This window comes from Phragmites australis, chromosome 5 (assembly GCF_958298935.1).
Source record: "Phragmites australis chromosome 5, lpPhrAust1.1, whole genome shotgun sequence".
In the NCBI taxonomy this organism is placed as follows: Eukaryota; Viridiplantae; Streptophyta; class Magnoliopsida; order Poales; family Poaceae; genus Phragmites; species Phragmites australis.
In genome coordinates, this window is record NC_084925.1 from 28,726,952 (window position 1) to 28,752,115 (window position 25,164).

The 25,164-nt window shown below is 44.7% G+C and overlaps 3 protein-coding genes across 4 annotated transcripts; 1 reads left to right on the plus strand and 2 right to left on the minus strand.

Annotated features, from left to right (window-relative positions):
- Window positions 1-240: 240 nt before the first annotated feature.
- On the minus strand, window positions 241-1,343 carry LOC133917554 (formin-like protein 2). The gene has a single exon (XM_062361435.1). The coding sequence runs from the start codon at window positions 1,153-1,155 to the stop codon at window positions 817-819; it is 339 nt and encodes a 112-aa protein (XP_062217419.1). The 5' UTR covers window positions 1,156-1,343; the 3' UTR covers window positions 241-816.
- A 10,255-nt stretch (window positions 1,344-11,598) lies between these two features.
- LOC133919119 (pentatricopeptide repeat-containing protein At1g09900-like) lies at window positions 11,599-13,546 on the plus strand. Its single transcript, XM_062363387.1, has one exon. It carries the CDS (start codon window positions 11,678-11,680, stop codon window positions 13,361-13,363), a length of 1,686 nt encoding a protein of 561 aa, XP_062219371.1. The 5' UTR covers window positions 11,599-11,677; the 3' UTR covers window positions 13,364-13,546.
- A 1,382-nt stretch (window positions 13,547-14,928) lies between these two features.
- LOC133919120 (probable protein kinase At2g41970) lies at window positions 14,929-16,991 on the minus strand. Of its 2 annotated transcripts, none has more exons than XM_062363389.1 (7): window positions 16,907-16,991; window positions 16,542-16,795; window positions 16,301-16,427; window positions 15,943-16,216; window positions 15,705-15,837; window positions 15,527-15,613; window positions 14,929-15,428 (listed from the first exon to the last, which is right to left on the minus strand). In XM_062363389.1, the coding sequence occupies exons 1-7, from the start codon at window positions 16,989-16,991 to the stop codon at window positions 15,300-15,302; spliced, it is 1,089 nt and encodes a 362-aa protein (XP_062219373.1). In that variant the 3' UTR covers window positions 14,929-15,299. The 2 variants fall into 2 exon arrangements, with proteins under 2 accessions (XP_062219373.1, XP_062219372.1); XM_062363388.1 differs by having other exon boundaries at window positions 16,892-16,991.
- Window positions 16,992-25,164: the final 8,173 nt, after the last annotated feature.

Below are 25,164 nucleotides of genomic sequence, written 5' to 3' on the forward strand. Positions count from 1 at the left end.
ATACCGAATGCATTTTTTGTTGAAGCATACCCTCTTCATGATGTAGTTGATCTTGCTACCAATTGGTTGTGTCGTGTTATTTTGCATTAGCTCGATTAATCAACTATATTATCTCATGAATATTTTTGGCTTCTATTGCAACGTGCGGTCATATAACTAGTATATAGCTAAAATGACTTATATTTTAGATGTGAGTGATTCTCTCTGAAATCATATAAAACTTAATATAAATCTAAAACATTTTTTGACCAATATAGATATTTTGTGATTAAGACTACTCGGAACTTAATGTGCCGACCGCCAGCTTCCGGTTGCTCAGCCGCGCGTCCTCCGCGTAGCCCTTGCACTTCGCCGCCTGCGAGGAGCAGCGCTGAATCGGAATTGGCGAATTGCGAAATCCTGGGTGAAGCAAGGCGATGGGGAGGGGAGGAAAATGGCGGATTGCGTCGGAGATGATTGCGTCGAGGAGGTGCTTGACGCAACGAGGGGAGAGACGAATCGGCGTTCCAAGTCGAGCTCGGAGCAAAGCAATCATGCAATGGAGATGCAGCTATGCAGTGCACTAATCGAAGCTAGTTGGTACTCTTTCTGAATTCTGATGTTGTCATGTCGTCGCTGCGAGTGCGAAACCATCATAGATTTCATTTGACGCGCTTCGGATCAACAATTTTAATGGCGCTACTCAGATCACGTATCACACCCACCCTGCGCGCGTGAGCCAGAGAGAGAGGCAGGCTAGTGTACAAACAACGTCTGATAGGAATTCTTCTCCAGGCTGCAAGAAATCGCCGGTCACGCCGCCGCCTCTTCCTCGGTCTAGACGGCCCGCCGCAGCTGCCGCGCGCGCACCGCGAGGAACGCGCCGAGGGCCACCTGCATTGCGACGGCCACGCCGGCCAGCGCGATCCCGAGCCTCTCGCCCAAGTTGAGCCGATGCACGCGACGACGGTGCGCGGCGCGGTGTCGCGACGGGGGCGGCGGAGCGGCGCGGGGGCAGTTGGCGGACGCGGCCGGCTGCCGCGGAGGGGGCGAGTGGTGCGGCGCGGGAGCCGGAGCCGGGTAGGGCGAGGCGGCGGCAGCGTAGGACAGGGGAGAAGAAGAGACGAGGAGGAGGATGGCTGCGGTGAGGGTCAGAGCCCGCCATGGCAGAGGCATCAGCTTGCGCTGGTGGTTTGGAGCAGCACCGACGGGGGATGGAGTTATGAGCTGAAGGCGTGTTTGGTTTTGAGCTTTGTGGCGGTGGCCGATCTCGGTTGGTCTGGCCGTGTGGGGAAGTGAATGGCTGGTGGTGAACTGGCTGGTTGCCCTCCCTGTCCTGATGGCGATTTGCCGTCCTGTCCTGTCCTGTCCTGCCGTCCAGGTGGTTCTTCCATGTCCTACATATCTATACTAACATAAAAATACCAGTTTTTTTGGGCAAAGTCAGGAGCTTTACTAATTGATAGCAGGGTTACAATCTGTCCTTAAGGTTTGATCTAAGAAATTTGGGACAGTATCAGTCCACAAAACATGCGTGACACTACATGAGACCTCGATTGCACAGCGATGAGCTACCCTGTTTGCATCTCTGGGAACAAAAGAGAAAGACACATCAAAACTCTCTTACAAAGCTCCTGAACTTCATGCCAGATACCAGCAACTATCGAGCGCTCTCCATCTTTAGAACGTAGCAAATTCATCGCTGAAATATTATCAGACTCCATAATCATCCTATGATAACCCATATTGACCACAAGTCTGAGTCCATCACGGATCGCCACTGCATCAGCGGTAATGACATCTGGTAAGCATTCATAAAAAATAGCTTCTGCTGCCTTAAAGGAGCCATGCTCATCTCGTATAATCACACCTGAGGCCCCTTCCTAAGTTGCACACTTAAAAAGCCGCGTCTGTATTAACTTTGACAAAACCTGGGCATGGTGGTTTCCATGTGTGTTAGGACTTATGGCCCTTCTGGCCTATAGGATTTCTGATTGAGAGAAAGTATTGTAACATCTCAGCTATGTGCCTTGCAGCATAGTGAGGATTCCACGCTTCTCTGCCATAACGGTGTTCATTTCTGCCATTCCATAAAGACCATACGCCAGCAATGAACACTGCAGCATCTTCCACTGAGCATCTTGCGACCTGTCATCTCCCTGATCGTTTGCCAAAAATTATGCGCAAAAGAGCATTCTGTGGCAGTATGAAACATAGATTCCTCTGGATTACCACATGCTAAGCAGAAAGCATCCCGCTCAATATGGCGACGCTTAAGTTCTTGTTTTTATGGTAGAAAATTGTTGCATACCCTCCACCAGAACACCTTGATCTTAAGTGGTACTTTGAGTGACCATATTTTGTTCCACCATCTTGCTTGGTGATCAGATGACATCGTTCTCGATTTTGTTTCATTTTCACTTGATATTTGTGCATTCTTGAGCATTCTATAAGCCGATCGGACAGAATAAATACCATGTCTCTCGAATGTCCAAGCATCTATATCTTGCCTTAACTGATTACCAATCTGCACCTGTAGAATTGTTTCAGCATCAATGGGTTCAAAATTCTAACATATCAGATCTTGATTCCAAATCCGAGTGTTACCATTCATAAGTTCACTAACTTTGTTTAGTGTAACATTTGGTTGCCTGATAAGTGGCTGCAAACAAGATGTTGTTGGGAGCCAATTGTCATTCCTTATATTCACCGAAATTCATTGCCCAGTTATTTTAATAATTAAGACCTATACGCAAAGCATCCCGACCACGAAGGATGGCCCTCCAAGTATGTGAGCTTCACTTCTTCCTAATGCGGTAAGGACACTTCCATCTGGGAAATATTTTCCTTTAATTACCCGGCTGCATAATGATTCAGAGTTAGTTAGCAAGCGTCATCCTTGTTTACCGAGCAGAGCTTAGTTGAACAATTTGATGTCCCTGAAGCCCATACCACCATCCCTTTTTGAGCAAGTAAGATGATTCCAATTGAGCCAATAGATGTTATGACTGTCCACAGAGCTACCCCACCAATAATGTGAGATATAAGATGTCATTCTTTGGCAAAGTTTCACTGGCAACTTAAAACAACTCATAGAATATGTTGGCACCACTTGGGCAACTGACTTGAGTAGAACTTCTCTTCCAGCACAACTCAAATTGTTTTCTCCCCAACCATATGTACAACTCCTCATTCTATCAGCAATATAATCGAAGGTACCATTTACGGTTCTTCCTATTGTTGTAGGGAGTCCTAGATACCTTTCCCCAAGCGCTTTAGTTGGAATTTGAAGGGCAGAAAGCATCTCTTGCTTGCTTACTGTATTGCAATTGGAACTAAAGAAAATTGCCAATTTATTTTTGTTGACCAACTATCTCAAGCCCTTATGATATCGGTCAAGAATGGTTGCAATATGATCTGCTCCCCTACCTGATGCCTTAGTGAAAAGCATGTAGTCATCTATGAACAGCAAATGGGAAATCCATGGTGAGTACCGGCTTACTCGAATCCCACGTGACAAGAATTGTGGTCCTGTGTTCCACAACATACAAGAAAGGCCTTCCGCACAGATCAAAAACAAATAAGGGGATATCGGGTCACCTTATCGGATACCTCTAGATGGTTTATAAGAAAAGGAGAGAACCTTCCATTCACTCTTATTGAAAAAGTCACCAATGTCACACATTTCATAACGAAGTCCACCCATTGATCAGAAAAAAAACCCAAAGCCTTCATGACCGAATTTAAATATTGCAATTCAACCCGATCGTAGGTTTTTGTCATGTCTAATTTGACCGTGCAAGCACCATTCTTTCCTTTCTTCTTTCTCAAATAGTGGATGCATTCATATGCAATTAGCGCATTATCCGAAATTAATCTCCGAGCCACAAAAGCACTTTGTTCTTCTGAGATAATCTCATCCAAGATTCCACGTAGTCTCTTCGTCTTAGCTTTGGAACAAATTTTATATATGACATTACATAGAGATATAAGTCTATATTGAGTCAAATTTTGCGGGTTTGTTACCTTTGGAATGAGAACCAACAGGGTATTGTTCACCTCCTGAGGCATCTCTTCTCCATTGAGGAAGCCCAGAGCAGCTGCGGTGACACAATCCTTCACAAGTTCCCAGTGCCTTTGAAAGAAACCGGCATTAAAACCATCTACATCTGGAGCCTTGTTAGGTCCAATCTGAAACAAAGCTTTTTTCCACTTCTTCAGATGAAAAGGGTCTATCCAAATTTTCGTTCATAGCAGCAGTCACTTTGACTGGGACATATTGGCACACTAAGTTAGGTTGAAGATCGGTCTGTGTGGTAAACAAATGTTTGTAGAAATCTCAGGCCATCACCTCCCTCTCCTCCTGATCGCAAGTGGTAGTTCCATCTGCTTTTTACAGGCAAAAGATTCTATTTCTTCGCTATCTTACTGATGCTTTAGCTTGAAAAAAGCTTGTATTTTTATCCCCGGTCTTAAGCCAAGTTACTCGTGGCCGCTGTTTGACCATCATTTCTTCTCTTGCAAGCAAAATAGAGAATTTCCTCATGATATTTTTTCTCTCGATCTATAGGGCCCCTTTAAAGGGTTTGACTCCTCTCATTCTCCAAATCGACTCGAAGCTGCTTTAGTTGTTTTTGAACAGAACCAAAAACCTTCCTATCCCAGTTTTTCAGTGAGGATTGCATATTTGCCAATGATGAAGAAAGAGTCTGTAGGCTAAAACTCCAATACCTGGATCCCAAGATTGAAAAATAAAATTATCATACTCAGGATGTTGCTGCTACATATTTTCGTACCTGAAAGGTTTGTCCACCAATCTAGGTGGGTCGTTAGCAGGCCCACCAGAACTCCCCTGGTGCATCAATCCCCATATGTCAATCAACATGGCATCATGATCTGTTTTTGTCATCTGTAAATGATGGACTGTAGTTTTACCAAACTTGTCCAGAAAGTTAGTATCGCCCAAACTGCGGTCAAGACGGGCTTTGACATTGTTCTTTCCTTCTTGTCGGTTGTCGGTTCTTTCCTTCTTTTTGTATAAATAATCTTCTCTTTCCATTCGTATAGATCCTATGTCCTACGTTACTCCAATGATGTTACATATCAATTAGCCATAATTTGGTCTCCATTCCTTCTATAAAGCCCAATCAATTACCAATTAATCTCATCAATTTGGGCTCCCCTGATTGGTGCGACATTCTCCACCACGCCATTGACCTCCCCTTCTCAGCATGCAACATCCTCCTCCCTCTGTGACTAGGGATGGCAATCGAACGTGACGGGTATGGGTAGAGATCTTTTGCACCCATGCTTGCCAGATTTTTCTCACCCACTGATATGTCCGTTTATAGCAATGGGCAAAGAACTGGGATCATACTCGTTGCCCGTGGGCAAGAAAAATCTAGCAGACATTGCTATTGGGGAGCTCTACCATGCCTGCAGCCCATTGGGGACTTGGGGTTTCACCTTTGAGTCCACTTATCATATGAGTACACAGGTAAATAGACACTGATAAGCCTTATCCATACCCTTGTTTGTCTATCCATCAAGCAGAGCTACTCACCCATGAACGTGCCCATGGGTAGAGAACAAGGAACATACCCGACTCCATTAGGGTATTTACCCATGGGTAGATGGGTTATCAGACATAATTTCCATCCCTATTCATGATGATCTCCTCCATGTCGTTAGCCTCTGTGTTTTGGCACCTGCCCCACCTCCCCTGGGCCACCGACCTACGAGGCTTAGCAAGCGCCCACCTCATCCACGTCGTTGGTCTACCCTGCTCGGACAGAAGCTCAGTCTTCTGCACACACTGCGCCGACGCGTCCTTCCTCCTCTCAATCACTATGTTGCAAATCGCCACCGTGGGCGTGGTTGTCCATACAATTTGAGGGTCGTTCTCTTGCCTCCTCTGCTGGGCCACGTTCTCATTCAATATGATGTAGAGGTAGATGTTTAACTACAAGGTATAATATCTACATAAAGATTGAGTGGTATCAGGGAACCATTCTACATCCAGTCATTACACCTGCAAGAGATTGCAGAAGAGGCTTAATGAAATTAACCTTATGTGCTTGATACACCAATGATTCGATAATCCTAAAGTGGATTATGACCCATCTAGACCCTAAAAATATTGGAACGAAGTTTCATATTTATATCTTGCAAGCCGGCACAACAAAAGCAAGATATGTTGCTAAACCGTGATATGATTTCAAGCATGTCTTCAAAGAAAGGATAAAGACTATATGCATGACACAAATATCACTAGTGTGTATCACGACTTGACTTGAGGTGATTCTTTGTATTCATGAAATCTGGTGACATATAGTGCATCAACATGCCTGCAAAGTATGATAGTCGTTGTGCCCTATAAAATTCTTTGCAAGAATTGGACACCGGTGATCATACATGGAGTTGGCAAAATAGTACAATCTCCACTATGCCAAATTATGGACTACTTATGCTCTATGATGGTACATCTGTTATATGGATAAGTCTATGAAAAAATCATCTGGAGATATGTTACAAAAACTAGACCTGCCATCTAGTAATATTGAGGTATTGCAACCAATATATCCTATAATCCTCGTGGAGGATTATACGAGCATGTATTGCACAATATCAATAAGAGGCAAAAGGTTAGGGTAGAAATGAGAAACTATATCACTCATGGATTTTGCAATCCCACGTTTCCTACGAGGACAATGAGTTGTGAAACCAAAATAGCCTTATGAGGGTTACAAGGTCCTTGCTTGTATCTATTTAAAAGGACGACTATAAAGCAATAGAATAAGAATGAGACTTTCATGGTTGTTGTCTTAAGGGCGAGCGAATATCTCATATGGATTCTCATGCATAAGAATTAAGGTCCTGCCATAAGAGAGATTTGATAGGTTCAAAGCTTAATACTCTATAGCTCCTATGATTAGGGGAAGAACAAAGTCATTTAAACTTTGGTGAAATTTTATGTGAAATTAGACCACATGATTAGAGATGGCAATGGGCCCCGATACTCGAGACACAATGGGTAATTACTCCATTAGTGTCTGGTATGGGGCAATTTTCATCCCCACTAGTCTGTTAACAGGTGAAATCAGCACCCATCGGGTGGAACAGGTGTGAATCTATTCTTCTACTCCCCGTACCCGTTAACCCATGAGGTCCCAAGATCCTCTATTCCACCAGCGATCTGGCCCAATAGCTATTGAAAGGCCCAAGCCTAAAACAAACATAAAACCCTAAAGCATAAATGACCCATCCTTATCCTCTCCCACCCACCCATCGATTCCCCACGCTCTCACGGCATGCATGCCTCTAGCTGCCCCCTGCCCCTTCGCTGGCATCCAATTCCAATCCAGCAATCCATGTGTCTTGTCACACAAACAGGAGGCCAACTTCCTCACCAAGTACGGCTCGCAAGTGTACATCATCCACCGCCGCAGTGCCTTCTGGGTGTCCAAGATCATGTAGTGTGACGCCCGTTCTTTTTTTTCGCGGCCCAGCCCAACCAATCGAACTCGGCCCAGCTAGCGCAGCCCAGCCCGACTCTTCCTTCACTTCCGCTGACCGCCGGGCCCCACCTGTCGGCGCCTTCGTCTCCACCGCGCCATGCCGCGCCCGCGCATGCGCCCGCTCCCACAACCGCCTCGCGCGCGTCGTCCGATTTCGCCGGCATGCCCCGCCCCACGCGCCCACGTCCGCGCAACGGCACCGCACGCTCCTCGCCTATTTAGTCCCCCATGCAGCGCGCCGCCATCCCACTCCTCATCTCACCGAGAAAACCCGAGTTCCATAGCCGTCGTCACCGAGCACTCCGCCGCACCCGAGCTCCTACCGCTGCGTCTGAGAGCAGCGCCAGCGTCGCCGGAGCATGTGGAGTCTGTTTCACTGCTCGCCGAAGACCCTCCGCCGCCAGAACCGTGCTCGCGCCGACCGCCGGTAAGCTCCGCCGCCCCTCGCCGTCATCAACCCTTTTCCGAAGCTCCCTGTGGTTAATTGACGCCTCCTCTATCTCCACATGCTCCCCAGGAAGCCGTCCCGACCGCCAATTGAGTCGTTCCATCATCGCAGCCGTGAATTCACCGAGCTCCGACCGTCGCCGTCCGCCATTTCCATTGCCGACCACCGCCAGGAACTCCCCGACCGTCGACAAGCTCTCGGTGAGACTCCCCGTGCCCTCCCCATTCATTTGTGCCGTTTCCCGTAGTTCATGGTAGCCCGTAGCGCGTTCTAGAGCGTCTCCGGCGAAGTCCGAGGTGGCTCCGCCGTTCTCCGGTCGCCGTCGGCCTTGTTTCCCCCCGCCCCCCGCCATCAGCCTTGGCCGTCCGATCTGAGATGAGCGCCCGAGATTAGAAATTCCCGTACCCCTTCGCTAGCCAGTTAGAAGCTGCCACGTGTTCTCTTTAATCCAGTCAGCAAGCCGAGCCACGTCAGCGCGCCACGTGGGTGTTCCTGTCCTACGTGGCAAGCCACGTCAGCCCTTGAGCCCAGTCAGCCGCCATGTCAGCCTGTGACGTCAGCATTGCGCAATAAATTGGGTTTTCAGTACAAAAATAAATCAAGTTATTCTCTGAAATTAGGTAAACTTGCAAATAGACCCTTAGACTTTACTGTTTTCACAAAAATGCCCTTAGATAGTTCTATTTTATGCATTTAGGCCCCTGAACTTTAGAATAATTGCAGCTAGGTCCTTGAACTTTGCACTTAAGCCCCTAGAACCTTCTGTATTCACAAATTAGTCCATGTAACCTTTTAGAAAAGCCCCTGTAGAGTAAAACTAGCATAACTTTTTCATATGAGCTCCGATTTAGGTGATTTTCGCGCTCCCGAGATCGTAGCATCGTGTAATTTCCTTTAGTAGCCTTTTTAGAGATTTTTGCCCCTGTTTTGTGTGCTGTATTTAGATGTTTGTTTGTTACTTTCCGGTGTGCGCTTTGGCTTTAGGAGACGAGCAGAGTGTCAGTCTTCAGGACCAAGCTTTTGAAGACTTCGAGCAGACTGCTTTTGAAGGCAAGTGTTCTTGACCACTTTGATGCCATTATAGGACATTATAGTTTTATTTTCCTTAGCTACATGCTTCTTCAATTATGAAATCCCATAAATAGGGTTTTACTAGAATTTGTGTGACAATTTCTTGTAGCCTCTTTTGGGTCTTGGGACATGAAAAGGGTAGTCATGCTAGTGCAGTCAGGGATTGGAATAATTATGAATTTTGACTAATGTCTATGAAACAAGTATTTGGGAAATGATAATCTTGTAGTAACTTGAACTAGGGATCCCAACTAGATGGCTAGTATAAGGTGGAGCTACACAGCAGGGACTGTGTATGTTCTTGTGTGGGATCCTAAGGACCGGTTTGTGAAGCCTATTACCCGGCATAACAGCACAACCATGAGGCCTATATGGGTACGGCCTGGCCAAGTAATTAGTGCCCTTCATATTCTGTACGCACCAATGGTTGGTTAAGTGGCACAAGAGGGGGCCTCTGCAGTGGATGGAATCCCTGTTAGCGATGAAACCTTAGTGGGTGCTTATAGATGTGGAGGTACTTTGTAACGGCCTTGTAGTGAGACCCCAGCTCTACACCCCGAAAGTGTAAAGCAAAACGGGAATCACGACTCATGGGTAAAGTGTGCAAACTCTGCAAAGTAATAAAACTGATCGATCAGCCGTGCTCGCGGTTACGAGCGGGCTTGGACTTCTTCATGATTAGATGGGAATACTAAGGGTTGGTTTGGGTAGTCAGGTAGTGGAACTCCCGATGAGTCGGTAGCCAGATATGGGATATCTGGTGACTCTGGTAGTCGGATGGAATCTGATGAGCTATGTTCTTTATTTGTTGGAGTTTAATCTAGTAAATAGGTTGCTAGGTTATTTGAGTCTTGTTTAGTTGGGCATAGTCGCAGTAATCCTCAAGTCAAACTTTTCCTTGTCAATAGCCTGCATGTCATACTTTTCCCTCACTTGTTGAGTACTCTGTATACTCACGCTTGCCTTCTCCCAAACATCCGGATGCTGCTCAGAAGGTGAATCTTTCGAAGACTTCCCGGACGATGGTGCTAAATTCTAGAAGGAGGAAGGCGTCGTTTGAAGGCCATATCCTAGGTTGGTGTTTCCCCCGGACAACGCATGTGGATGGATGGGAGTTCTGCTGCCATTTGAAGATTTCTTGGTATTTTCTTTCAGACCTTCAGGTCCTTTTGTAAGGAATGTTTTCGTTATTTAAGACACAGTTTATATTATCACTAATGACGTCGCTACATGTATGGAAAATTTAATCTTGGTATACATGTGGAATACATCTGGTTTATTTCCTTTAAAATCGGGTGTGACATGTAGGCACGGACGCTCTCCAACCTTAAGATCTAGATCATTTGGGACTCCGAGGTCATTGAGGCCTACGACAGTGCGAACAGGGGCGCATTGGCTGGCATCAAGGTCAAGAATGTCATTAGCGGTGAGTTCTCTGAGCTCCAGGTGGTTAGGCTCTTCGTTGCCATCAGGCACGAGCCAACGACCAAATTTCTTGGTGGGTAGCTTGAGCTCCACTATGATGGGTATGTGGTGACCAAGCTCGGCACCACTCACACCAATGTGAACGGGGGTCTTTGTCGCCGAGGATGTCCAGGACAAGACGTACCGGCAGCGGTGCGTGAGCTTAACAGGGTCATCCGCCATCGTCGGATCTTTCCCTTGACGGGCTATCGAGTGTGGGTAACCCGTCGATGCGTTACCCACACGGGGGTAGGTACGGGCCGGATAGCGGGAGTTTTTGATTTGCACGGGTGTGGGTACGGGGTTCCACTACCCAACGGGTGCATCCCCGTTGCCATCCCTACACATGATCGGCATGATCCATAGTCACAATCAAATCTAACAAGGTTAAATGTTGTATTATTTTTCTCTTAGATTGAGTTTTGTCCTACGAAGTTTTTTTAGCGAGCTTTTTAACGAGGCAAAAAGTAGTTTTTACTGGCTGGCACCTGGCAGCAGTGGCAGTGCGTAGATGTGGCCACAGCTGGCCATCATTTCTGGTCAGTTCCATTAACGGTACAGTTTGGTCTAGAATCCTTGATTGCTCAAAGACATCCTAATCTCTTTCCCGCAGACACAGTAATCAACAAGACAACAACACCAAAGGATGGTGAAGAAAAGTTGGGAGTAAATTTGCCGAACGAGCTTGGTGCTGAACGAGCTGCAGGGAGAGGACGGCAAGACCATGGAGAACTGGATTTGACGTCAACGCCGTAGCAGCATGTAAGCGATTCACTCGGTTGGACGCGGCAAGAAATTGAGAGAGAGAGAATAAATGGGGTTGGTTTTGGGTCGATATATCTAACAAATCAAAAATCGCATCCCTAGAGATGATACTGCCATTAATCTGTTTTAGCCCATAACAAAAAAGATTAGTGGCCTTCAAGAAAGAACAACAAAGGTATGTTCCTTTTTTTAAAAAAAAAATGAAGATGATGTCACACTTACAAGTCCATCATTTGATTCATGGGCTTCGAGGTTGCCATCATTCAGCCGAGATTCTTCCATCATGCTTACCAGTTTTAGCCCAGCCCATTAATCTGCACCAAAATTATAGCCCATTCGCTACTCTTTAGTGTTCGAGTCTAGTCTCCTGAGCTCCCTCCATCGTTCCACTGACCTTATCGTCGCCGCTGAGCTGCCGCGTCGCCCGACACCGATGGCCGCGCCTCCGCCCGCCGCGCCGCCGTCCCCCATGTCCGCCGCCCTTCTCACCTTCCTCTCCTCCCACGCCTACCCTTCCCTCCCCGCGACCAAGGTCCCCGACCGCAGGACCCACCACCTCCACTTCGTCCCCCGCGTCGCCGCGGCCTCCACCGCCGCTCCCCACCGCGCCAACTCTTCCACCTCCACCGACCGCCTCCGCGCACTCGTCCGCCGCGGAAACCTCGAGGAGGCCCTCCGCCTCGTCGACTCCCTCGCGGGGCTCGACCCGCCCTCGCCCGCCGCGGCGGGGCCCTGCGCCGCGCTCATCAAGAAGCTCTGCGCGTCGGGACGCACCGCGGACGCCCGCCGCGTGCTGGCCGCGTGCGAGCCTGACGTCATGGCCTACAACGCCATGGTGGCCGGGTACTGCGTCGCGGGGCAGCTCGACGCCGCGCGCAGGCTCGCGGCGGACATGCCCGTGGAGCCCGACGCGTACACCTACAACACGCTAATCCGGGGCCTCTGCGGCCGCGGGCGGACCGGCAACGCCCTCGCGGTGCTGGACGATATGCTCCGCCGTGGGTGCGTCCCCGACGTTGTCACCTACACCATCCTGCTGGAGGCCACGTGCAAGAGGAGCGGCTACAAGCAGGCCATGAAGCTCCTCGACGAGATGCGCGCCAAGGGGTGCGCCCCGGACATTGTCACCTACAACGTCATCGTCAACGGTATTTGCCAGGAAGGCCGGGTGGACGACGCCATCCAGTTCTTGAAGAACTTACCCTCGTATGGGTGCGAGCCAAACACTGTTAGCTACAACATTGTGCTGAAGGGCTTGTTCACTGCAGAACGGTGGGAAGACGCCGAGGAGCTCATGGCTGAGATGGCCCAGAAGGGTTGCCCTCCGAACGTGGTAACGTTTAATATGCTCATCAGTTTCTTGTGCCGTAGAGGATTGGTTGAGCCCGCAATGGAAGTTCTTGAGCAGATCCCCAAGTACGGATGCACGCCTAACTCATTGAGTTACAATCCGCTTCTTCATGCGTTCTGCAAGCAAAAGAAGATGGATAAAGCGATGGCATTTGTGGAACTAATGGTGTCCAGGGGCTGTTATCCGGACATTGTTTCATACAACACTCTGCTTACTGCACTCTGCCGCAATGGCGAAGTTGATGTTGCTATTGAATTGCTTCATCAACTCAAGGACAAAGGCTGTGCTCCGGTCTTGATTAGTTACAACACAGTCATCGATGGCCTTACTAAGGCTGGTAAGACAAAGGAAGCACTAGAGCTGCTTAATGAGATGATCAGCAAAGGGCTCCAGCCAGATATAATTACTTATTCAACAATAGCTTCTGGTCTTTGTAGAGAAGATAGAATTGAAGAGGCGATTAGAACATTCTGTAAAGTGCAAGATATGGGCATAAGGCCCAATGCGGTGCTGTACAATGCTATTCTTCTTGGACTCTGCAAAAGGCGTGAAACACACAACGCTATCGACCTGTTTAATTACATGATATCGAATGGCTGCATGCCGAATGAATCAACTTACACTATACTGATTGAAGGCTTGGCTTATGAGGGCTTGTTAAAGGAAGCAAGAGAATTGCTGGGTGAATTGTGTTCTAGAGGAGTCGTGCATAAAAAATTGATGAAGAAGGGAGCCGTTAAGATGCTAGATGGAGCTACACACACTTAGTGATGATCAATTGGAGTACATCGATCTGAGAACATGTGTTTGTCATCTTCGGCAGGGGACTTTCTTGATAGTACACATGATATCTTAACTTATGCCACTTTCTTATTTACATGTGAGTGCCTGTTGACAACTTTTCAGCATGAAGTTTATACCATTAAAATAACTAGAAATTTTCAGGCTTAATTTTTGTCTTCATAATATTTTCTTATTCCTTGCGCATGACATCATCTTTTGCACTCTAGTGCTTACATGATATACCATACGTTGTCTTAGCTTCATATTTTGGTTGTTCTTATTGGAAATACATAAATAGTAACTTCTTCAGTAGGCATATATACGTACATCTAAACTAGAGCTTGGGATGGGAGGCATATTGAAATTGTCAGATTCAGCATATCTTCCGTTGAAACATAATGGCACTGGTTTGCTAAAAAACCATAATGGCACTGTGCCTGTGTGCCGTTGTATCCTTCAGCTGTCGGACAGAAAAATAACCCTTGCGATCTATTACTGCTCTAACAGTAACATTAGGAGTTAACCTGAACCTTCCAGTTTTGTTTATTCAATGGCTACTATTGAGGGAATGTCATGGTACTGTTCACCTTTGCCATTATGATCTTATTTCAAAATTGTTCCTGACATATATCTGGTTTCGGGGTAAGGAATAAAATAACCGATCACTGCCTTAATGCAGTTGCATTACTTAGGAGTTATCTGACATTGTGGCACATTATACTAAATCTGTATTTGAAATTTTTCTGACCTTATTTATTATTTTTTAGGCAAAGCTCGTGTTTATCAAATTTTTTTACCATTTTGCTGACCTGGTATTAACTACCTCTTGTTCAGTGCAGCACTCAAATGCTAAAGGCAGGGGGCGAGCTTACTTGTGGCCAGAGGTGGCCATGCCCCCCCCCCCCCCCCCTTGGCTAGAAATTTTATTTGGAAAACTCTAATATTCATCAGCTACATACTAACAAAAACACCAAATTTAGTGTGTATTTGGGTCTATCTCTTAGCTTGGCCCCCTTAACAATCTTCTTCAAGCTCCGCCACTGGCTAAGGGTAGGCAATTTCTCCGGTTGCCATCAGAAAGTGTTCAAACAATGATTCTCCAGCTTTTATAAAGCGAAAACACGAGCCTTACTTACCACTTAGCAGCCGTAATCTCGTCACATATGCAAAAGCACTACAGCCAATACGCAAAGCATTGATTAGCTTGGAAGTTTTGAAACCATGCACATGCACTGTATGTAGTAATTTTTCCAATTGTCAATCGAAGTTTTGGTAAGCATAAGAAAGTTTTGAATTTACCAGGGTTTACACCTTCTCGACTCTGTTTCGACTTTGTACTCGGCAATTGTATGTTAAACCCTGCCAGTAGGCTCTAATTCTCCGATTCAGTTTCATTTCTTCTGTCTATGATTGTATTTCATCTGGAAACATTGGAAGCTTGCACTCATCTCCATGATCTCACGTAGGATGTGTCATATCAAAGGTGTGCCACATGCAATGCTTGCCAAGTTTTCTAGCATGAAAGAACAATTAAAACATATTGAGGTATAAGCATGACAAACAATGGCGCACATTATTCGCCACACCAGTTAGTAAGCTTTTCTTCAATCTTCAGTGTTAAGAGAGAGAGAGAGAGAGAAAGATGCGCAGGGATTTCTTTCCAATTTGTCTAACTGGAAACAACATACAGATCCACACATTGTCACAAGACACAAAAAACACATGAGTTCAGCATACCAGATTAACATTTAGCGAAATGGCCCTATATGTATCCTGCAGTACCAGCAAATCAGTGTTTTTTACAAAAGCATACGCGCTGGATTGATGGAACAATGGTGCGTGGTTCCTTAAACACACATTTGTGATCAGAAACAGAGTTCAGGAATCAGCGGGGCGCAGACTAAAACTCTCTTGTGATCGATCAGGATTGCGGCTCTACTGGCCCGGGTGGTTTCGAATTTAAAAGAGGCTGTATCGCCTTCACGACGATCGTCATGTTCGGTCGGAAGTCAGCCTCATACTGAACGCACAACGCTGCGACTGCTGCTAGCTGAAAAATGAGAAACATCGGTAACTCACTGTAGCTTATCCGGCGAAGTGTTCTTGAAAACAGATGAGCCATGTTTGTGAGCTTATTTTCTTGTATACCTTTGCAACAGCCTTTGGAGGATAGTCACTGTTGAGCTTTGGATCAACACACTGCTTTACTTTATCTTCGCTCAACCTTGGAGTGGCCTACTCACACATTTGCAATTAGGAGACTATCGAAGGAGGTAAGTAACATATAAGTTTAAAAAATGGGAGAGAGAATAACACAATACATTACCCAAGTGACAAGACTTTGTTGCCCTTTCGGCATGGTGTGATCGACCGGTTTCCTTCCGGTCAGTAGCTCGAGAAGAATCACTCCAAAGCTGTAGACATCACTCTTCTGATTGATTTGGCCTGTCATAGCGTATCTGGGGAAACGGATCCAGAAACCAAATTCGAGTAAGGCTAATGCTGCTAAAGCAAAAGTGGTTGTACAAATGCAAATTGTTATGCCAAGTCATTCTTCATCTTACTCTGGAGCATGGTATCCAAAAGTTCCCAGCACACGAGTCGAGTGCAACCGCGCAGCGGTGTCGGTCCCCTGGTTTGTCAGATTGAAATCAGCAATCTTGGAGTTGAAATCGTCGAATATAAGAACGTTGCTGGACCGAATATCTCGATGAACAATCGACGGCTGGACTTTCTCGTGAAGGTACTCTAGCCCTCTCGCCGCTCCGTAAGCGATCTTCACACGCTGAAGCCAGTTCAGGACCGGCCCCGGTTCGGCACCCTGCACCCCTTTCTTCCCTACACCGTTCCAGAATCGATTAAGCTGTTACGACAGCTCGTTGCCACAGATAGATAGATAGAAAGAAAATGAAGGGGACGCACCATGTAGTATGTTATGCAACGAACCCATTGTTGCAAACTGGTAGGCCAGCATGCGGTTGCCATCCTCCAAGCAGTAGCCCACGAGCTCGAGGAAATACTCGTTCTTCAGCTTGGAGACCATCGCTATCTATGGCGACGAGGCAAGACCACAAAACTGTTTGTTAGAGAGCATGAGTGAGCTAGAAAGACTCGTGCGTCGTCGGCACGGCATTCTCAGTGTTGTTGCAGGGAGGAAGGTGACCTGCGCGGCGAAGTCGGCGTCGGAGTCCTGCGAGGCGCTGGGGTCCAGCTTCTTGATGACGGCGGCGCGTCCGTCGCTGAGCGTGGCGTTGTACACGCGGCCGTAGGAGCCCTCGCCGATGAGGGCGCGGTCGCTGAAGTTGTTGGTGATCCTCTTGAGCTCGTCGAACGGGATCGCGGGCACGTCGATGTTGACGGGCTTGGCCGGGCCACCGGTTCTCGGCGCCCCCGGTCCCCTCGGCCCGCCTCTGTTGCCTGCACGCACCGTCGCACGATCAGTGGGATCAAGAACGATGAATGGATTCAACGTGATGCCACGACGACGACGACGACGACAGTGTGGAGCGGGACGCAGGCTGGGCGTACCGGTAGCGTTGACATTGGGTGGCGGAGCCGCCTGGTTGGCCGGCGGGCCGTAGCTGTCCTCCTCCGCGCCTCCGCAGCAAGACATTGTTTTTTTTCCCCTTTCTTTTGTCTCCTCCTCGCCGAACTGGATGATGCGCGGGGTTGGTTTGGGGCGGTCAGCAGATCATGCCGCACGACCTGGATTTGACATGTTCAGCATCATCACTGGATCTATCGAGAATGCATTTCGAATAATTCTTTTGTAACGATGGAAGAGATAGATCGATCAGGAGGAGGAAGAAATCCGATGAGAAGAGGAGAGGGTCGCGCAGCGAACTATGTACATATACATCGAGAAACAAACAGAGGATAGATCTATGCGACAGAAATGCTGAAAGCTATTCGTGGGACGGACGGTATCATCGATCATACAATGAGCCTTACCTCCCCAAAACAAACGCGGAGAGGAGGTGAATCGAGAGCGCGGGAGAGGAGCTAGCGCGCGGCGGCGTTGCGCTGGTGGCCGTGGGGAGAGAAGAGAGAGAGATTAATGGTGGGTGGGGAGCGCCCTCTTTCCGCGGGAAGGGAGGCGTCCCACCCGTTTTAACCGCCTCCTCCTGGAAGCCGATGGATTCATTCATTTGTTGCGTTGCGCCCCCTCTCCTCTCTCCTATTGTTAGCAGGAAGGAGAGCACGCGGAGCGGAGAGGAGAGAAGTGAATCCTGGGCTCGGCCCTTCGGAGAGAATGAACAGAGGGAGTGGCCCAGCCTGCTAGCTCGCTCGGTTCGCTGAGCTGAGCGGGAGACGGCCGGGCCGCGGGGCCACTCACATGGATTTTTTTTTTATTTTTGTACTTTTATAAATCCAAAAATTATAAATATATATGTCTGTTTCGAAATTTTATAACTCTATAATCATGTCATCTGTGGTAAGAGCGACAAGAATAAAAATATAGCATTTCAATACTCTCAAAATTCAAAACACTATTGAAAAAATTTAAAAGTTTTTTATAGATATAAGATGCTATAATCTAGTTCACGGGAACCTTCTCCAATGCCGCCTCCTGCCGTTGGTCGCATCGATGCATCATGGGCCTAGGCCTACATGCATCATCTGATATATAGCTGATTTTTAGCTTTCATAGTTTCATATAATCGAGAGAAAATCAACTGAGAGAATGTTAATTATCGAGGCACCGTACGCCAAAACCATCCAATCGGACCAAATCAAGCTGGGTACCATTTTAAGCATGCAGTCGGAGGTCAAGCTACGTAATAGTGGTAGCATCTGGGCATATCCATGTCACTCACTGTACGTGGCGTGTATATAGTACGTGGATGAACGCATGCAACATCAACGGCATGCAGTACAGTAGTGTTTTTCATTTTCGACGCTTGATTTTGTTGAGAAACGGCTGCTAAGGAATATAGTTCAGCGATTTTTCAAAAAACAATTACAAAGAGAGACACCATGTATATATAGTGTCAAAACACCTTAAGAGATAGAATCAATCTCTAAATGGTAGAGACCTATTTCAAAAAGGTCAAATCTTTAGAGATTAAGACGGAGTCAAATTCTATTATAAAACTACAGGTTTTCTAACACTTTCTATCGTGCACTTCTCGCGAAATGCACATATCTTATCAAAACTCCTAAAAAAACTAGTGAAAAAATTGAAGAAAGAGTACATAACTCATGATATGGTCACACGAATTACCTTATTAAAAACCTTAACATTAGAAACTTTAGGAAAACTCATCTAAGGGAAAAAAAAAATAGTACAATTCATCTAAAATGCTTCAAATGATCTTCATGATTAACTTTGGGCACTTAATATTCTTGACTAAGATTTAATTCTTCATATTGATATTATGTGAAAAAAAATTTCCCCTGAAATATACAACTCTCTAAGTCTCATCATCTCAATACCATGAACACATTTTTCAAAAGTAGATACGGGGAGATACTTAGTGAATAAATCTGCAAGATTTTCACATAATTTAGTATACATTACATTTATTTCGTTCATCTTATACAATTCATGAGCATAAAAGAACTTAGAGTTGATATGCTTCGTTAAGTTGCTTTTTATATATTTCGATTGCACTTGTGCAATACATGCATCATTATCTTTATAGATAATGGTATGGGTGTTAATAGTGTTCAAACCACATGAATGCTAGATATAATTGATCACTCTTTTAAGGCATGCGTATTCCCGTACAGCTTCATATAAAACTATTATTTTCAAGTGATTCATCGAAGTAGATACAAGGCTTTGCTTCGATGACTTTCAGGAAATTGCAACTCCACCATATAAGAAAACATAGCTAGTCTGTGATTTCGCTGTATGCGGGTCTAACAGGTACCCAAAATCTACGTATCCAATGAACTTAGGTCCTGATTCTTTCTTTAGAATAGACCTAGATCTTTACTATCTTGCAAGTAGCGCAGAATATCCTTCAAACTCTTTCAATGACTTTTAGTGGGCTTTGCACTGTATCGTGCAAGTAAGTTTACTGCAAACACTATGTCTGGCCTAGTACAATTAGGCAGATATATTAGTGCACCTATTGTACTTAAGTATGGGAATTTCAATCTCAATACTTCCTCCCCCTCTTCTCTATGTCTATAGGGATCTTGATCTGCTTGTAATGACCTTTCGACCATAGGGGTTTTAGCGAGAAATGATTTGTCAAAACCAAACCGCTCTAACACCTTCTGAGTGTAGTTTGAGTGATGTACAAAGATTCTATTTGCCACATGCTCTAGTTGTAGGCCCAAGCAAAATTTGCTTTACCCAAATCTTTCATTCAAATTCAGATTGCAAGTAGGAACTTGCTTCTTCTATTTCTTCTTCTGTACCAATGATATTCAGATTATCTACATATACAGATATTATGCAAAATCCATTCTGGAACCTTCTTATTAATACACATGGACAATCCATGCTATTTGTGTAGCCTCGTTTTCAAGAAATTCACTCAAATAATTGTACCACATTCTACCTAACTGTTTCAACCCATACAACGACTTCTTCAATTGTATGCTATAAAGATGTCTATTTACTCTATCCTGATTTGACAATAGTATTCCTTCACATACCTTCATATAAATGTCTGAATCTAGACTCTCATAAAGATATGTGGTCACAACATCTATCAATTTCATTTTCAATTCCAGATTAACTGCCATTGATATTAAATATCTAAAGGTAATGCCACCCATCACCAGAGAATAGGTGTGAGGAACAATCCAAATAGTATTCTAATTAATCATTAAGTCGATCATTTATATAATCATAACTAGAATAATTAATCAGAATACCATCCTGTTAGTCTCGGCACGTGTTTTTTTTCTAAGATCAGAACACATGCCTTTTTAACATATAACATCATAACAAAGCTTAATAAAGAGTGAGTAATTAACATTATATTACAAATTCTTAAGCATTCAACCAATTACAACAATTTACAAGAGATAAACTACACAATGAAAGAATTAAAACCTAATAATAACAAAAAGATCGGTGGAACCATATGTCCTTGGGCTCCAAACAAAACCTCGTCACAAGAGTAGATGACACTACTCTTGCCCACCGTCAGTATCGGCAGACATGAAGTAGCCAGAAGCTAACCTTTTCTCGCTTGCAACTTGAAAGAGCAGTATGGGTACGAAGGTACTCACAAGACTTAATCCATATATGGTACATATAATAACCTGACTCCAAGGATTATGCATTTGTGTATTTAGTAAGAATAGGCCACAAGGTTAAGTAATTTCATATACGGTAGCAACCTTAAGACATATGTGTAAGCACCTATACTTAACCAAACAACCCCTTTCTTTTTCGTTAAACACCAACTAAAACATAAATGTAACTAAAAACAGAACCATATCAACCGCAACCCAACATACCAAACCATCACCCCTCATTCATGACTCTGCAACCGTTGTGAATGGACGGAAGCATGTTCATAACTGAGAGCGCGATAATTCGAATTGATTTTACACCCTGTAGAGGAGTACTCCTTAAAATTTAATTAGTTATTTCATGGCTAGGGATATTTTTAGTAGGTATATGAGGTTATTATGAAAAAAAAAATTGATCTCATAATTTTTTGGAGCTACATTGAATTTATTATGAATTTTACAAGTTTTAGCAAAGAAAAAAAAAAGAGAAACGTCTGATAAACAGTACAATCTGGATACTCCAGGTTGAACTCGGACCCTCCGGGTTTTGAAGTCTTCGGGTGAACCTCCAAGTGAGGTTCCTAAGGTATTTTTGGCTAGGATCACCTAAAACCTTTGGGTTGTGACCCAAAACCTCCGGGTGAGGTCAGAAATATTGATTTTCACCAGGGATAGCTCCAGCAACAATTTTGGTGGCTTTGGGGGTAGGGATTTTGGACCTAGTGCAGCATCTTGACCTCCTCTACCACGTAGGATAACATGAATAAACCGAAAATAACCAAAACTCGGCTATTGCCTCCAATGATAGCGACGGCTATTGTTGAGCTCTTTTGAGCTCGATGCCAGTAGATCCGACCATGGGAATGAAATGGGAGGGGGTTCGGGTGCTCACCAAATTCTAAAAATCTTGTGGCTCGGTCTTTAGGGTTGGGGAAGGGCTGGAGCTCGAGATGAAGGTGGGGAGGTGGTGGCCGACTTGAGGAGGAAGAAGAGGTGGCCGAGGTGCTTGAGCTCGACAGGGAGGACGACCTTCGGCAGGCTGTAGTGGGGGAGCTTGCCGAGGACCCCTCCTTGACCTCCCCTTGCTTCTCCTCCTCTCCTTTCTTCTCCTCCCCCTCTCTTTTTTCTTTTGGCCGGTTGGGAGAGAAAGAAAGAAAGAGAGAGAGCACATGAGGGAGAGGGAGTGGGTGGGGGTGAGAGAGAGAGAGAGAGGGCTGTTGGTGGGAGTGGGAAAGAGTGGGTGAGGCGGTGGAGCCAGCTAGGTGGGTCCCACATGTTAGGGAAACTAGTCCATTTCAACTGAAAAAATCTATTCTTTCTCTCCCGAATTCCTTTCTCTCTTTTTATTAATCCAAAACAAGGTACTCTAGTGCTCTAAAATAAAATTGTTCAAAGTTAAACACGATATTTATGATGCATGATTATGCTTACTTACGTGATTACAATTTTGAGATGTAACAATAGGTTTCTTTATACTCAACGTCTGGTCGTTGAGTGAAATCTTGTGCCACTAGTCGTGCTTTGTACCTCACAATTTCATTCTTTTCATTCCTCTGACGAACAAAAACCCACTTGTATCCTACTGGTTTGATGTGGGGAGGTGTGCAGCATATTGGCCCAAAAACCTCTCTTTTGTTTAGGGATAACAATTCAGCTATTATTGCCTTCTACCAGTCTTCTCAATCGGGCCTCATTCTACATTCAGTGAACGATGCAGGCTCAGGGTCATGATTTATGACTGTGGTAATTTTATTTGCAAAGTATATGTCGACTATTGTGGTTGCTCTATTCCAGGATTCCCCTGAATTCACATAGTTTGTTGCTATTTCATCATGGTTCTACATCTTGCTCTTCATAATTATTTGTTGTTGGAGCAAGGTCCTTTAGTTTACCAGCGTCGATTTCAGCGTGCGTATTTTTGCTAGTTTCTTCATACGTGGGAAGATTCAAATCTGGTATGCCTACTTCCTGATGTTCCATATCATCGCCATGTCTCAACTAGCTTCCCTTCTTTTCCTTTAGAGCACTTTTTGTGATCGGCTATGGTAAACTCTCATTTTCCACTTTCGCCAGACGTCTCCGGCTATTTGGGAATTGAGAAACCGAATTTCTTGTCATTTTATTATTTTTTGGATCTCCTAGGACAAGATAGGGGTACCTTCTTTTGGTACTTCTATCCTCTCTGCTGCATTGCGTGCAGGCACATACGACTTAGTCATACTATTCAAATCACAAAAAATGATCAGGTAGGTAGTTTGCTAATTGATGCAAATCGATAATTTTCTGTGCTTTATCATTTGTTTCAATAGTGCGATGATCATGTGTCACAATTCCTTCAGCTTGCCATATAATTTCCCGATATTTTTCATCCAAGGGTATATTTCCTCCCCCTAATGACGAAAAATTATTTTCATAAAAAATGCAATCAGCGAAGGGGGCCGTATGCAGATTTCTAGTTGTTGGTTCTAAATATCAGATTATGGATGTAGTCTCATAACCGACATATATTCTAACTTTCTACAAAGGTCCCATAGCGGTTCGCTGTGGCAGTGGTATTGGCATATAAATTATACATCCAAATTTACGTAAATGGGAAATCTTTGGAATTACTCCTTGCACTAGTTGCATAGGTGAATGGATGTTGTAGGAGGATTATCTATAATTAATGAGGGCTATCACATGTAAGACCGTATGTCACTAACATGTAGCAGACAAATTACAGTGCTGCAATAAAGGTCTAGCAATGAACTTTATTCTCTTTATCAACACTTTGGCTAGTCCATTCTGAGTATGGACATGCATTATAGAATGTTCAACTTTAATTCCCATACTAGTGCAATGATCATCGAATGTTTTAGAAGTAAATTTTCCAACGTTGTCCATTCTGATAGATTTCACGCGATGATCTGCAAATTATTCCTGATTTGTATAATCTGCGAGATCAACTTTGCAAAGGCATGGTTGCGGGTAGATAATAGACATACATGCGACCACTTCGAGGATGCGTCTATTAATGCCATAAAATACCGAAACGGGCTAGAAAGCGACTAAATAGGACCACAAATATCCCCTTGGATTTGGTTCAGGAATGCAGGGATTTCATCTTGTACCTTCAAGATAGACGGTCTTATTATTAATTTCCCGATAGCACATGCAAGGCATACAAAATCTTCATGATTCAGGAAATTCTTTACATTTATGCCATGACCTTGTGAGTTAGTAATTATGTTGATCATCATTCTAAACCCAGGGTGACCTAAACTATCATGCCATGGGGAGAATAATTTTGCACTACGAAACACAGTCTTTAAGATTGTGAACACTTCAGGTGCTCTAATGCTAGTGTAGTACAAGCCGCTGCTCATGGAGGGAAGTTTTTCTAGTATTCTAACTTTACTATCACGCTTAGTGATGTGTAGGTACTCCATACCATCTTCTTCACCAGTTTCTAAATGGAAATCGTTAGCGCGAATGTCTTTAAAACTTAAGAGATTTCTTAGAGACCCAGGGTACAACAATGCTTATTTGATGTGCAAATTAGTTCCCATAGGTAGTATAATTGTGGTTCTTGCATAACCTACTATGTATTTATCACTACCAGTGACAGTCATCACTTTTCCAGAGCTATTTCTAATATACTGAAAATACATCTATTCTCTTAAGATGGTGTTTGTGGTTCCACTGTCTACAATACACACTTCTTCCATGTGGGCGCCACACATATTCTATAAATAAAGCATTCAATCATTCATATGAGAGGAAGTAGCATGAGACTAATGTTTCATTAACTATCAAAAAATATTATTTGCAGTTAGGATTGCTTTTCTAGAGCTTACATTTATTCATTTAATCCTCCTAAATTCAACAACTAAATAAATGACTAATTACTCTAATTCTAGATAGAGTTTGTGAAATATCCGGCCACTTTATCTTCAATGGCTTTCTTTTATAATTCATCCTTCATGGCATTTTCTATAGCAGTGGAGGAGGGCAAAGTAGTGACCTCCGCATCCTTCATTGAGAGGTCTTTCACTGCCAGTGTGGGAGCGTCATCAACTTTCATGTGAGATGCTTTCCTTTCAACTGCTGCTGTTTTGTCCAGTTCCATCCCCACTACAATGGTGTAGGGCTTTTGGCTTCTCCTTTTTCTTTTTCTAGTATGCTTCCATAACATGTTTTGGTGCTTTGCAGACTCAGGACCAATGGCCCCAAACATCGCACTTATAGCATGTTTGGTATGTTTGGTTCTGCTCACCATATGGTTTGACTTCTTTCTTTGTCTTGCCATTATCATCAACAAACTTGACTTTGTCTGCCACTACTTTCTTTCCTCCCTTCCCCTCCTTCTTATTGCGGTTCTTGCGCACTTTGAAAGAGCTGTGATTGACTTCTAGGCCACTGCTCTTCCCTTGTGGCTGGGATAAGAAGTTCTTGTTTATGAATTTGTCATAAACTTCATGAAGTTGCAACACATCAATCAATTCAAAATACTTCTTATAATTTGATTGATGGTGATTGCGTGCGAATTCTGCCGCATTCGGATGGAAAGTGGAGAGAGTCTTCTCAATTTTCTCCTCTTCTGTGAT